The sequence below is a fragment of the Echinops telfairi genome, unplaced genomic scaffold (assembly GCF_000313985.2).
Source record: "Echinops telfairi isolate 266 unplaced genomic scaffold, ASM31398v2 ScPeMD7_443;HRSCAF=831, whole genome shotgun sequence".
Classification (NCBI taxonomy): Eukaryota; Metazoa; Chordata; class Mammalia; order Afrosoricida; family Tenrecidae; genus Echinops; species Echinops telfairi.
The window spans coordinates 33,971,827-33,987,374 of record NW_022104341.1 but is presented as its reverse complement, the minus strand read 5'-3'; the positions used below and the strand labels follow the sequence as shown (position 1 = coordinate 33,987,374).

General features: G+C 38.1%; 1 protein-coding gene across 3 annotated transcripts in view; it reads right to left on the bottom strand.

Moving 5' to 3' along the window:
* Positions 1–15,548, bottom strand: part of ODF2L (outer dense fiber of sperm tails 2 like) — a 64,611-nt gene that overhangs the window by 15,619 nt on the left and 33,444 nt on the right. For all 3 annotated transcript variants that reach the window (XM_045292096.1, XM_045292097.1, XM_013003884.2), the window contains exons 8-10: positions 13,478–13,663; positions 11,314–11,423; positions 9,896–10,031 (exon numbers count right to left, since the gene is read on the bottom strand). In XM_045292096.1, the coding sequence (XP_045148031.1) occupies positions 9,896–10,031; positions 11,314–11,423; positions 13,478–13,663 (432 nt within the window). The remainder of the gene's footprint in view (positions 1–9,895; positions 10,032–11,313; positions 11,424–13,477; positions 13,664–15,548) is intronic.

The window sequence follows — 15,548 nt, the reverse complement described above, 5'->3', positions numbered from 1 at the left end:
CTGTCTGATAGGGTTGCTATGAGTCAGAATTGACTCGATGTCAGTGAGTTTGGGTTTTAAGGACTTTGCAATAGAGGAAGACATTATTGTTATTTTTAAGAGCTGTTTGCTATACAAACATCCTTGAAAGGATAGTCTGATCAAAGATAGTCAGTGCCTTTGCAAGACTCCCAGATATACAAAAGACTCCTGGCAGAAGTAAAAAAAAAATGTTTTCAATACATGAAGGGGCTTCAAAAATTTCATGAAAAAATTCCACTATCTTTTCACTCATTTTTCCACAAGTTTTTCAAAGCCTCCTCATGTCACACATTTCCCCCCAAAATTTAAGAGGCAAATATTAGCAAGCTATGGCAAAACACTAAAACAATTAATACATACATCCTCTCCACACTTATCAACATGGTTAGATTCTAAACACTAGGTTGTTTTGAGAAAACTGGTGTTCTGTATAAATGGAGATGACCACTTCAGATTACAAAATGGAAGATGACTACATCATCACTTAACTGCCACAGGAAAACCAAACCACTGAGAATCCCGGCCCAGTCTAGCTGACACGCACCCTTCACCACAACGGTGCTACTCCTGTCTCACATCTTAAGACTTGTCGCTGCCATGTGTACTTTATTAATGGGCAAAATAGTCATATGTCTTTGTTGTGTTTGTAAGTGTGATCTATCAGATAACAAAGGTTAATTTAAAAATTAATACAATTTACGAGAAAAAAATGTTTATGTCTAGTGGATATACACAAAGGGGTACCAAAAACAAACAAAAACAAAAAACTGGAATTGTACTGGGCGGAGCAGAGCTTTCCTAGTACGCATTTTTCCTGCCAGACGAGCATCAAGCAACTAGCTCTGAGTTAGTGTACCCAGTGAGGTCGCCTGGTGTAAGTCTGGACTGACTAGAGAAACAAATTCATAGACACTCATATGTGTATGAGAGCACTGCATACAAGAGCAATTGAATATTGAGAAAACATCCCAGTCCAGTCCAGATTAAGTTCATAAGTCCAATATTAGTGCATATGTCTGATACCAATCTATAAATTCCTCTTCAGACTCAGAAAACACATGCAATGACACCGAATGCGGAAGAACACAGGCCAGTGGGTGCAAAGTCTTGTGGATCCAATGGCAGTGGAGACATCTCCACGCTGGCAGGGGTCTCCAGAGGCTCCAGCGCAGCTCCATGTGTCTTATCAGAAGGAATGTCTCACAGGGAGTGCCCTGGCTCCAGCAAACTATCTCCTTAGTGCTCCAAATGAGGTCATTAAGCTAGGATCTGATTGACAGACTAGACTCCAACCCTCTACTCTTAAGTATCTTAAATTGACACCAGATTATGTGACTATCACACCTGGGAAGGTTCTCTCTGGTTTAGCTAATTTTTTCATAAAGGCAGTTTCCTCAAACCTTGTTTTTTAAGATGGCCGGTTTAAGAAAACAACATACAGCTATGAAATTTTGTTTCCTGCTCAGGAAAATTGCCGCAGAAACTGTTGTCATGTTGAATAAAGCTTAAAGAGATAGTGCTAGGGGAAAAACTCAAGTGTGTGAGTGGTTTTCATTGAATAAAGCTTAAAGAAACAGTGCTAGGGGAAAAACTCAAGTGTGTGAGTGGTTTTCATATTTCAAATAGGAGAAATGTCGATTGGGGACAACTCTCGTCCTGGATATCCATCAACTTCCCCAAAGGATGAAAATGTAGTGCATTTGGAGTTGATTCCACCAGGTCAGACTGTTAATCAAACTTTCTATTTAGAGGTTCTGAAAAGATTGTGCAACTGTGTAACAAAAAAGGCCTGATTTGAGACAGACAGGGGGCTGGTTTTGCCACCAGGACAATGTACCTGCTCACACAGCCATCTCAGTGAGCCAGTTTTTGGCAAAAAATCCAGCATGCCTCTCTTGTCCCATGCACCTTACTCACTTGACCTTCCTCCGTGTGACTTCCTTTTGTTTCAGCAAATGTAGAGGGACATGAAAGGACAGCAATTTGACCACATAGAAGAGATGAAGAAAAAATGAGTGAGGTGCTGTCTGCCATCTAAACGAATGAGTTTAAAAAATTTTTCCAAGAATGGAATCACAGATTTGACAATTGTATTATGTGTAATGGTGAGTACTTTGAAGGTGATAAGGTTGCTTTGTAAAAAAAAAATTGAAATACATGGCTTTGAAAAAAATACTGTTTGGGGGGGTACCCCTTAGTATTTATAATGAGAAATTTTGAATTATATAGCATAAACATTTAAATTGGGCCTCCTGGTGATCATACAATTCTGCTTCTAGAAATTTATCCTATGAAAATAGATAATCCAAAAATTAAAGAAAACTATGCATATTTTTATAACGGCAAAAATAAACCCCCAAGTTATATAAATAATAGAGGGCATTTTTGTTTTTTAAACAATCTTATTGTCACATAATCTACATATTATATAATCCAATATTTCAATCATATTAAGAAGAGCTGTACAATCATTACTACCATCAATTTTAGAGCATTTTCTTCTTTCTTGTCCTTAATGTTACTAGCTTCCCATACCCTCAAGATTCACTAATCCAGTGACTGTGCTTAAAGATTCAGCCATCCTGAATTTCATCTACTGAAAAACATACAAAAAACAAAGAAACAAAAAGCTAACAAAATCAAATACTAAAAAACCTCAATTGTAAAGAAAATGAGAACAACTTTGAAATGGGTCAAAAGGAAGATCAAAGGAAAAAGTGTTCAATTTTAACCTAACTGCATCAACAATAATCTTTCTAATGCACTTTGCATGATAGCAGGGTCTTCACATCCCTGGTCTATGGTTAGAGGGGATTCACCAGAAGCTTGAAAGAATTTAAGCAACTTAAACAACTTTTCAATGGGTCAAAAGGGAGATCAAATACGATACACATTTTAACTATATACACTAGTCATCTCTACAATGCTTTCTGTTTGATAAGAAGGCTATTTGCATCTCTTGACTATGGTCAGAGGGGATTCACCAGAGGCTTGATCTATGGGTGGAAAACTGCAAATGGATTTGGGGCTTCCACTGTCATCACAGCCTTCCTAAACCAGGCATGCACAATTTAAGCTCTGATACCATTCCCTCCTTTGGATTTGGATCACATTATTTACAATCCTTGGATCACACTGACTGGTGGGCTTCTTCCATGCGGACTTAAGTTTGACTCCTCGCTCAGATAGCTGCTTATGTGAAGATAAACCTTTAAGACCCAAGGCACTATTCCTTCTGATAACTGGGCACCATCTAGTTTCTTCACCACACCATCATGCTAAAGTTTTAACATTTAACATCTGTAATTTATAACAGAGGAGTTTTCTGGGCCTTAGAAACATGACCAAGAGAATATTTTTATCAGTAAAACAACTTTTACATTTGAAACTTTAAACCATTCTAAAGTAACTAAAAGCAACAACATATATATGCTTAAGCAATTTTACATTATAAGCATACACCAAACTCATGTATTTACCTTTAACATAAATCTATAGAATACATTAAAATGCATATTCTGAATAATTAATGGATATGCCAATATATAACTTTTAATTCAAGTGATTTTTATAGTCTATGTAATTTAAAATTTATCCTACTACCATGATTAAAAACTAGATTTATAATTCATGAATGCATTCATGTGCATCAAAGAAATTTAGAAAATACTCAGAATAAATAAAATTTCTTCTTCTCCTTAGATAAAACATCATTCAACAAATACTCATTGAGAGTTAAATATAGGTCACACCTCTCTGGGGAACCTGCATACGCAAAGATGAAGGTTTAAAGGATAGATTCATTGAGAAGATTTGGGGAGGAAGTAGCATTGGAGCTGAACTTGAGTGGGACTTAGGAAAATAGCATTCCAAAATGTAAGAAAATGAAAACTATATGAACAGTGCAAGAAAACATGAAGCAATTATGGAAAAGTGTGCATATTTCTGTAGGGTAAGTTAAAATCTACATTCTCTAGTATCCTGTGTAGCTATGAAGGGTCATGTGGTTAAAAAGCAAGTCATATGGGACTTTCTGGAAAACCCCTTAAAATGAAGGTGATTTTAAAAGCACGCGAGAGAGATTATTATGCACCTTTTACATTCTATCCAGCTTGGATATGATAGCAGGCAGTCACATTAGGAGGATAAGGGTCACATATTAGGAGTGGGAGAGTGAAGGGTAAAAAGAGGCTGGACTCTCCTTTACCATATCTGTTTTGAACTTCCCACTCTGGACTTCTTTTATATAACAGAAAGCCGCTTACATGAGAGCCTCGGTGGCACAGCGGGTGCAGCATTGGACTGTCAACTACAAGGCCAGCAGTTCCAGCCCGTCAGTCTTCCCATGGGGGAAAGATGGTCTTTCTGCTCCTGCACGGATTTACGGCCTCGGAAAACCGGGTTTCTCATACTACCTGAACACGTAAAGCACTTACCAAAGTGCCTCCTATACAAAAGGTAACTTATTAACAATCAGTCAACTATTATTGTTGTTCTTCTCTGGTCATTTCAAGCAGTCTGAAATGTGAGCGAGAAGATAAAGCACAATCTCTGGCTCTCCGTGGAGAGGATGGGGAAGGACAGCTAATAGCAGGAGACACTGTGCACAAGAACTTCTGGAAAAATTCTATATGTAAATTAAGCACTCAGAGAATAAATTAAAGTGCTTAATAGGGAAAGAGCTAGTCATGTACTTCATCAGAGAAAAATTACAAGGTTTAAATAAAATTAAAGAGGTTTCTGCTTGGAGTCTCACCATATCTGTTTATCTTCCTTCCCTCCCAAGACCAACCTAATAAAGGAATAAAAATGTTTATAAGCTTACACAAAAAAGAAAACAGAACACAGGCCACCAGGGAACAGAATATTTTTTTAATGTTTCTGGAAAACAGACAGCGATGAGTGAGGCAGGAAGGCTGCGGCTAGGGAAGAAGGTGACCTGACCTTGCAGGTAGAGCACAGCTTTCCCCAAAGTTAAGGGACTTTGCCCTTGTTTCCCAAAGGAATTGGGGTGCTTTGGTCTTGGATTTTCAAGCCACACTGGAGGGTTTGGGCTAGCAAGTAGTAGTGGGCCAAACCAGAGGCTAATAGCAACTAGCTTGGGAGGCATGAGTTAGCCTATCATGAAGGACCAGGGAATAAAAAAGTCCAGAACATGAAAGCTCAGCTAGCTTTCCGGATGGTGAAGGAAGCTGTTGGGATGTGGATGCTCCTTTTGAGAACACTTTCGGACTCCACCCATTTGTCTCCTCTTTATGATAATCTGACTTTTGCTTTGATGAAGCGAAATGGTTAAGTATAGAATTCTTCAAGAGTTTGGGGAGTCATTCCAGTGAATTTTTGACTCCGAAGGAGAAGAGGAAGCCAGTAAGTGAAAGTGAAGGTGTTGCATGTGTCCCCAGACTTATGGCTGGCATGTGTCTATTTGGTAGACACATGGAAAGGGCTATATCCTTTAACTATCAGATCTGCCCTGGCTTCTGCAGCCAGGGTCAGAGGAAAGGTGTGTTGTGCAGGCGGCCAGTGTCAGAAATGACTGAGAAGTAGGGCACTAGGAACTGGGTGAAGAGCCACATTCTGAGGATGAGATTCATGTTGACTCTTATCCATGAAGTCATCCATAAATACCACAAAACTTTAGGCTCAATTCAAAGCAGAGGGTAAGAGTGTGGCCTGGGGTTTAACAGGATTCATCTTATGTCTTAAAGTAGGACAGCCGTCCTCCACAGCCCCCATCGCACCCTGCATCTCAACTCTCCTTTGGCATATTCAAGGTAGAACACCTGGAACCTAAGAGTTTACCTTCCGAACAACAAAACCAAGAAATGGTCTTCTCTAAAAGAAAGTTGGCTTAACTTCCTGGGGTGAGCTAGGACCACAGGATGGCATTGGTGACCCTGAGCCGAGACCCTGCATGTTCAGGGTCACCAGAGAAACTCCAAGTGCCCCAGCATCGAGGGATGAGAATCAGGCACATATCCAGAGTTCTCATCTAAGATTTTTACTGTCTCATTGGTATATTTTTAAATGTCACCAGACATTTGAAGACAGTGTACAAATGAGAAAAATAAAACACAAATCTCAGCATCTTCAGACACTAGAAAAGATGGGAGCACTCAACTAACTAAAAACTTCTTGGAAATGAAAATGTGTATGTATAAAAAGTTCTTAAGATCATTTATAAATGTAAAAAAAAAATAATATTCAATGTACAACAAAGAAGGAAGAGTTAAGTACCTAATACTTCAATAAGGAGATGTTAACGATTTATATTATACATATGTCCAAATACATTTTTCTATGCTAAACTGAACAAATCAAGATGTATTCACAGTTTAATAATACCTACACCCACGAAAACCCAGAAATATTACAAAATGTGGTTGTCTGCGGTACTTGTGGGGTCAAAGGTTATTTTGTCCTTTCCTTTAGTTTCCATTCTATACTTTCCACATTTACCCTAAGGAGCATATAGTCTTCCTTCTAAAGATAATTCTGAATAATGGATATGAAAAATAAAAGGACTCATGTCTATTGAAAACCTTATTTCTTTATAAAGAAAACACAATAATTTCCTATTGCTTAAGAAGATGACACTTAAATTCACTGCCATCGAGTCACTTCTGATGTACAGGACCCTATAGGACAAGGTAGAACTGTCCATACGGGTTTCCATATATGTCACTCTTTATTGGAATATTTCTATTCCAATAGAAATATTGGAATAGTTTTTAACATGTATTTATTTTTTTATTTTTTAATCATTTTATTGGGGGCTCATACAACTCTTATCACAATCCATACAAACATCAATTTGTACATTCATTGCCCTCATCATTCTCAAAACATCCGCTCTCAAACCCAAGCCCCTGGCATTAGCTCCTCATTTTCCCCCTCCCTCCCTGCTTCCCCCTCCCTCATGAACCCTTGATAATTTACAAAGTATTATTTTGTCATATCTTGCCCTGTGCGATATCTCCCTTCACCCACTTTTCTATGCTCCCAGTATTGCCACTCATACCACTGGTCCTGAAGGGATTATCCGCCCTGGAATATTTCTATTCCAGTGAGGAATTTCTATTCCTCATCTTTCTCCTGGGGAGCAAGCAGCTGCTGGTGTCAAAAGACTGCCTGTGTGGTTCGCAGCGCAGCACTTAACTACTATATCACAGGAGCTCTTTGGAAAGATAACAGACTTAATGGATTTTCTGAATATAATTTAATTCTAAACACATGACTGTTAAAAACTTAATTAAGGTGAGTTGTAACTTTGAGTTATCTTTCCTGACAACATATGAGCAAATTAGTTGTATTCCGAAACAAGCTAAAGGCAAGAAAAGTAGGACTTGTTGCTTCTGGCCAAGCCTTGCCAGTGGTCAGTTAGGAGTACTCCACTCAGTCTTAAATGACCATCGGCAACAACAAAACACGAACTCACTGCCATCAAGTTGATTCCAACTCATCCTGCCCGAAGGGACAGGGTAGAACTGTCTCTGTGGGTTTCTGAAACTGTCACTTTGTACGGAAGCTGAGAGCCTCATCTTCCTTCCATGGAGCAGCTGGTGGTTTCAAACTGCTGACCTTGTGGTCAGCAGCCCTCCACTTCGAACTGATTTGAGTCTCTCCATTTACAAGACAATGCATTTAAGAACGATGAATCTCGGGGCTGGCTCACTGATCTAAAAGCATGGTAAGAAGAGTTCCCAATTTTATAAACCAAGAGTGGGAAAGGGTCTTTGGGGACGGGGTAATCTGTTGCCTTTCTGCCACACAGATTAACCATCCTGTAATCACTGTACAGTGTGCATCTCCCACAAAGACAATTCCAAAGAACCAAACCCACTGCTCTCTGGCAAGTCAGTTCTGACTCACAGCGAACCCATAGTACAGACGAGTCACTTCCTAGAATTCCCAGTGCTGTAAATCTTCCAGGAGCAGGCTGCCCCATGGACAGAAAATAGGTCGGGCCCTGGGGACATAAGCACAAACCTGCATGAATAAAATTCTCTATCGGGTACACTGAACTTTCCAGATATATAGAAAGAAAAGTTTAAAAAAATTTTTTTAAGTAAGGCTATTTGGGTGTATCTTCAATTTCCTTCTAGAAACAATCTTACCATATATACTCAAGTATAAACCGACCCAAATATCAGCCGAGGCACCTAATTTTACCACAAAAACTGCATAAAAAAATGTGCTAAAAAGCTCGGCTTATACATGAGTATATACGGTAAAACATAGAATGTTATGATTTTATTAGGTAGCAATCTTTTAAAATTATTTTTTCTCATAAAGTAGCTCATATAGCAATTTGTTATAATTTTCATATAATGTTGATAAAATTTTGTAAAGCATGTAATTACAATAACTTTCCTAGAAAACTAAATTAATTTTAATGCAAAACTAAATTTAACCTATTGAAATAAATGAGGTGTTCCTACTTTTTTATATTAAACATAACTTTTCTCTCAACTACCACATAAAGTATCTAATTAAAGCCTTCTCAGTGCCCAGAAGAAATGTACATTTTTAAAGCTTAGTCTAAATGCAGTGATAAGAATGGTCAAAAAGAGAGCAAAACAGTGTAAGATACTGATTTTACAAGTTTTTCCAAAATGTAATCCATGTTACTGACTTGCTGGTACTAATACTATGTACACAAATTTTATTTTTTGGTTTAAAAATATTCTTGTATCTTCTATTTCACATTCTCTCTACCACTGTGGAACCAAAAGGATACTATCATTTGTCAAGTTTGTCAAGTCTCATCAGTTATAGATGTTTCTGGTTGACTGAAAACCCAAATATCTTTTTTTCCCAGAAAGTAAAAGCTTCTTTCCCATGCCTCTCTGTTACACATACAAACTAATCACCCCTTGGGCTTGACTACGTTGGAAAATGCTTTCTGGTGATGACGCAGCCAAGAACATACTTTCTGGTTTCACACAGACCAGGCTGGAGGTTGTATTCTATCGTAACCATGACACCTAGAAATAATCTGATACATTAAAGTTAGCATAACTCTGGATGATTCACTTAGCTGCTAAAATTCAATAGTACATCATTTTTTTAGAAGTTGGTACAAAGTTTTTAACATCATAAATCTTATTTAGTACTGTTGAAAAACATTTCTAACACATCTCTAGATCACTTACAAACACTGAAAAATAAATGCAAGGATAAAAACAGAAAAAGTATTTATTTCCACTAGGGTTCTAATTCATAGATGTATGGGTTTATTCCAAACAAAACCCGTTTCAAATGTCCTGTCAGTGAATGACTGCAGACAAGTGCTCTCAGTAATCCCCTCTTTTCCCTCCTGGCAATTGCTCACTCTTGCAGGGTAGTAAGGGCTATAAGAATGTCCTTGGATGACCTTACCCCATCCACCCCACAGCTCTGATCCTTCCCTTTCAGAATTCTTTTTGTTTCCTAAACTCAAAGACCCTTGAAAGGGAACAGGATTTAGGACCCGGGAGAATACCAACACTGGCCCTTTGATGTGGCACCAATCCAAGGAGGGGACTCTTCAGGGGAGATGTAACAGGGAGAAGGAAGCACTGCCTCAGAAGCTTGGACGCCCAGACGGAGGACAGGTCACGGAATGAAAGTTTCACATTTTGTCATTTTTGTTTCATGAAGTTTCTATGACTTTATAGGAACCATTTTCACTTGCTCGTATATACATACATGTATATAATACTTGTGTTTAGAAATAGATATATCGGTAGTTTGAGAGTTATTATAATAATGTTTAAATTATCTGAGAAGCATAAATGACAGAATAATAGAAAAGCACTATTCTAAATATATCTATTTACTTTAAGCTACTTTGACCTCCGTGGATTAAGTTGTCATCATCCCTATGTGGTACCTTTAGTTCTGCATTGTCAAGACTGAGAGTCTCCTTTCCACATTCAATGGAGTGAAGTTTACTCAGAAGTTCTTCACATGCATTCTTTCCATAACTTTCCATTTTCTTCAGGTCTTCCAAAAGGTTACTGATCTGCCTTTATAAAATGAACGGTACATTTTACAAAAGTCATGGAAATTTTCATTAAAACAACACATTTAAAATTTGTTTCTGAAAATTATTTCAATCTGGTACACTATTTAAAACAGAAATTATGCAAAAAATTACTTGGATTTATCAAACAAGGGCAACACTACCATGCACCATTACTGTCAAGTTGATTCAACTCACAGCACCCCTGTAGGCTGGAAGAGAACTGCCCCACGGGGTTTCCTAGGCTGTCAATCTTTCCAGAAGCAGTCTCACGCCTCCGTCCGTCCGGTGGAGCAGTGGGTGTCAGCTGAACCACTGACCCACAGGTCAGCAGCTGAGCGCGCTCATCGGTGCATCACCAGGCCCTCCAGAAGGGCACAGGGCGAACAATCGACAGAGATAGCAAGAAGGGACAGCCGTTAAACCGGCTGCTGCAAGTCTCTTATCCACAGTCAAAACCGCCTTCCTCTCTCTCCTCCATTTCATCTCTCTTTTCTCCATTTCCTTTGTCCATGTTATAAGAATGCCTGACAAGTCCAAAAGCAGTTTGAGCAAACGGGCGTTCCATGTGATTAGAAAAAACTGCCCACTGATGATGCCAAAAATAAACTACAAACCATTCTCTTTCGGATCCTATATGCGTCTCAGTGATCTACAGGTTTCTGGGATGGCCAGTCTGTCTCTCTCACTCACATCCTCATTCACATGCACCTCAATGAATCTTTGAGAGTACATTACATGTGCTACTTTTTAGTAATGAAAATGAAGAGTATTCAAGGAATAAAAAAAGAGTAAATATTCAGAGTTCACCACTTTTAGCTTATCATATACAAACTTCAAATTAAAAATACATATATTATCACTATTTCATCTTTTTTATGGCATTTTAATTAAGGAATAATCATTTCTAGGATTTTGATAGTACTTACATATTATAGAATAACCTTTTAAAATACATACTCACTGATTTTTCATTCTTATTTAATAGAGTCATATCACTTCCATTTGAAGACAAATTAGTATTGAGGTACCACCTATCCTAGATGACATATACAAAAACACCACAGACTCACTTAATCTAAAACTTCAAGATGTGAGCAGCAATGCACTTTTAATGAGTGAGTGCTTTCTATAACAGAGTAGAACAAGAAGCGCTTCTGTCATTAGAAAATAACAAACACAAATCACATCGACAGCTTCTGGACCACATGCAATGCAAAAGAACACCACCAATCAGGGTGGGAGAGATCTAAACACAGAGAGATCTAACGTTTCACCCCACTTACTTCTTTAGCGTCTCAATCTGAACTTCCAATTCAGTTTTTTCTATTATTATTTTCTCGTAATGACTTTTCCAGGCATTGAAAGCGGAAATTATTTCAGACAACTGGGCTTCCTAAAAAATACATAAAATGCTCATCCTGCAACTTCACATTTCTGTTTTGTTCACGACCCTGAACAACAAAATATTATAATCAAGGAAAACCCATTCTATAAAGTATGTGGTTTTTATTATGAAGGAAAAAATGCAGTATACTACTCTGAAAGTAGAAAGATTTTAAAGCAAATATTAATAAAAATTCGGTATCACTTTATTGTTAAATGCTAGAGTGGCATTTGCAACTTAGCGGGGCTTTTCTTAAACTTTTTATTGTGAATTTGGTGATGGCTTACTGAGCAGATCATCAGTTGTACACTCAATGACCGATGTAATCCCCTCAATGTAACATCATGATTTCCTGTATCCATTCTCCTTTCGTGATCCTTCTTTAGAGCTGCTTTGTCCTTCCGTAAATGCTGCGCTTAGGTTCTCAAATGGTTGATTAGTTTAAGGTGTGTGTGTGTGTGTGTGTGTGTGTGTGTGTGTGTGTGTGATCTATTTCTCTTATAAATAGGCTTGTCTATTGTTTGACTGAAAATTGAGTCATCAGGGTGAGTTCAGCTCCAGGCCGGAAGGGTGACTACGGGCTATCGTCTGGGGGTCCCACAGGTCTATCTGCCCAGCAAGCCTGCTCTCTTTTATGATTTTGAGTTTTGTAGCAACTTAATATTTTAACGAATGTTGATGTAGCCATTTTTGAATAACGTTTCACAGTTACTTAACATTATCTCCTTTGTGTTTACTGGGCTTTTCGTTTTGACTTCCAAACAAAAGATGTCAAAAGCCACCCAAGCATCTGCAGGAGAGAGAAGACCGGTAGGTAGCGTGTGCGTAGAAAACACCGACAAACGCTTATCTCCACAGCATTAACGAGAGTCTTGTTTATGTCAGATAGTTAAATTCTGCTGAAGGAAGGTTAAATAGTAAAGCCTCTAAAAGATTAACACTTTAGATTATAAAATATTAAGTTGTTTTGTTTACACGAGCTTTTGTACAAGTCTGTTTTCATTCTAAAAGCCTCTTATAATTCTATAAGCTTTAACATAAGTTCTTGAGAGGTGGGATACCAGTGAGACTTTAAAAAGAATAAATAATTCAGTAATTGGTAACTGAATAAGCACAATTCATCATCAACAACAAAATCTAAGGCCATTTTTCAACTTTGTACTACACCCCAAGATATCTTTCACATGGTGTCCTTACGTCAGCATATGGGTTTACATGCACTACGGAGTAAATTACTGAATAAAGGCATATGGGCTAATAACATAAATCAGCAGTTCTCAAACTAGTATTCCTCAGAACCAGTTCCAAAAATTGCTCTGAGTTAAAGCAGAGTTCTGTAGTTACACAAGTGTGGGAAACTGAGTTCAATAAAGTTAATTACACTGACTACAGCAGGCCTTCTCAGGGCCTTTAGTATGCTAATGCACACTGCATTTCCTAAGGGCAACAGTGTGAGCTGCTACCCTCGCATGGCCATAGAAGCCTTTTGCGTGTGCTTGGGCCATAACTTAAATATCTCCTTGAAGTAACAGTCCACAGGAAATGCTGATATAATGTCACACAGAAATCTGGTCTCTCTGCAACTTTGAACACTAAGGGCGCAGTTCCTATAATATCAGGAGCATGGACCCCAACAGTGATCAGGAGAATCGCCATCCTTTCAAAGAAGAACTGGCAGACCTCCCCTGGTGACCCATTGACCATGTCCTCCCCAGGCCACTTTCTACTTACCAGGCTGGGTTCTCCACTCACTGAAATGCCCCAAACTCACAGACCACACTATCATTTTAAGCATTATGACATTCCAAAAACCCAAACTCTGCCATTAAGTCAATGCTGACGCAACACCCCCCCACCCCCACCCCTGTGGGTTTCCAAGACTCTACGGTGTTTACAGGCGTAATTAGCCCAGTCTGCTTCCCTTGACGCTGGTGGTGGTTTCAAACTGCAGACCACGAGGATCGCAGCCCAATGCATAACCACTACACCACCAGGGAGCCTTATTTTGACATTAACTATATAAAAACAAAGTAGATTTTCAAAATGAGAATGTCTACACTTGCCTGGTCTCTGATCTGAGAAGTCAGATTCTCAGTCTTCCCCGTAAAACGGCCGAGCCTTTGCTTGTAGGCTGTAGATGCCTTCTTTAGAGCTATCATTTTTTGTTTACTTGACTCTTTGATCAATACAGCCTCATGCTTGTTCTTTTTCAATTGCAAATTCCATTCTGTTATTTTACTTTCTAAGTGCTAAAAAAATAAAGCAAAAATTAAATAACTTTAGGACTCTAATGTTTACGTAAATCCCAAACTGAACAAAGCCCACTGCTGTTGAGTTGACTGATTTACAGTAAACCTATACAGGGTTTTAGAGACACTAAATCTGTACAAAAGCAGACCAGACTGCCTCCTCATCCCAGAGTGGCTGCTGGGTTTGAACCATCAACCCTGCAGTTAGCAGCCCAATGACTAACCCACAGTGTCACCAGGGCTTCTTGTATTTAAGTCAACATTATAAAAATATGAAAAATTCATCCCCATGGATTTTATCAAAACAATTAGTAATCAGGTCGATAAAAAAGAAAACACTAAAAAAATTTCACCAATACATTTTTATAAAGTTAGAGAATACAAACAACATACACAGGTCTATGTAAAACAAAAACTTATGGAAAATATTAGTTATTATGGTAGAAATAACCTCAGTTTAAAATTTTTTGTGATTATATTTTTAAAATGTTTAGTGAACATCTAGAATATTGCAAGTAGTTGTTCGGTGTCATCGAATCAATTCAGACTCATAACAATCTTATGTACAACAGAATGAAGCAATGGTCGGCTCTCCAACATTCTTGCTATTTTGGGGCCTGTTATTTCAGCCACGGTTTCACCCCATCAACTTAATGGTCTTCCAGTTTTGCACAGCTTACCAAGTATGCTGTCTTTCTCCAGAACCTGGTCCCCCCTGATACCGTGTCTGAAATACGTGAGACAAAGTCTCACTTCTAAGCACATTCTGCCATACTTTTCCCAAGGCAGATGTTTGTTCCTTTGGCAGTCCATGGTAATTTTAATATTCTTCAACAACACCGTAATTCAAAGGCATCAATTGCTCTCTGATCTTCTTTACTCATTGTCAGGTTTTACATGCATGTGAGGCAAGCAAATTATCATGGTCTGGGTCATGCACAGCTAAGTCCTAAAAGTGACATCCTTGATCTTTAACACTTCATAGAGGACTTGTGCAGTGGATTTGTGTAATGCAATGTCTTAGGGGAACCTGGCTGTTGCTTTCATGAGTGTTGATTGTGGATTTCAGTAAAAATAGAATTTTTGATAACTTTAATCTTTTCTCTGTTTATCATGATATTGTTTATAAGTTGAGTTGTGAGGATTTTGTTTTTGCAGAACAAAAATCATAACTAAGCTAGAGATAACCCAAACACTAGACACATAGTGCTCAGAGATGGTAGCTCCCACTTTTATTAAGATTCTTAGTTCCAAAAGATAACAGCTTAAAAGAGATACGATCCAGAACTGACAGGCTATGAAGGCTTTAGACAAACAAACACAGACTCACTGTCATGTTTCAATTTGCTTGTTACTGGGGAACATGCCTTGATACTCGGAAGAGTTTATTAAGGCTATTTAAATTTTTTTCTTATCTAAAACATGTTAAATTTGGAGGACTACAAAAGTAAATACAGTTACATATAAATTAAAAGCTATCAGCTCTGTAGGTGACACTATCATGTTGAGTCTGATGATATTAATGGATGGCCATCTCTTTGACATCGTTTTCTTGGTGATAAAACAAGAAGGACTGGATGAATGGTGGATAAAATTTAGTATGATAATTCTCATTTTTATTTCAAATTATTTTAAGATCTATCTTCAATGTTTTTATATATTTTGAAGGCTATATGACATTGAAGAGAGATTGACAGTGTTACAGAATTTAGGTTTTGGCCTCTCACTATGTAGACAGTCATCTTAATAAACATTTTAAAGGAGCCATAGTAAGAAACCCCAGGGACAAGGGAACAACAAGTGATCTAAAAGCAATGGCAAGGAGGCCTGGTAGGGCTTGATCAAGGGCAATGTAACCGAGAGGAATTACTGAAACCCAAATGAA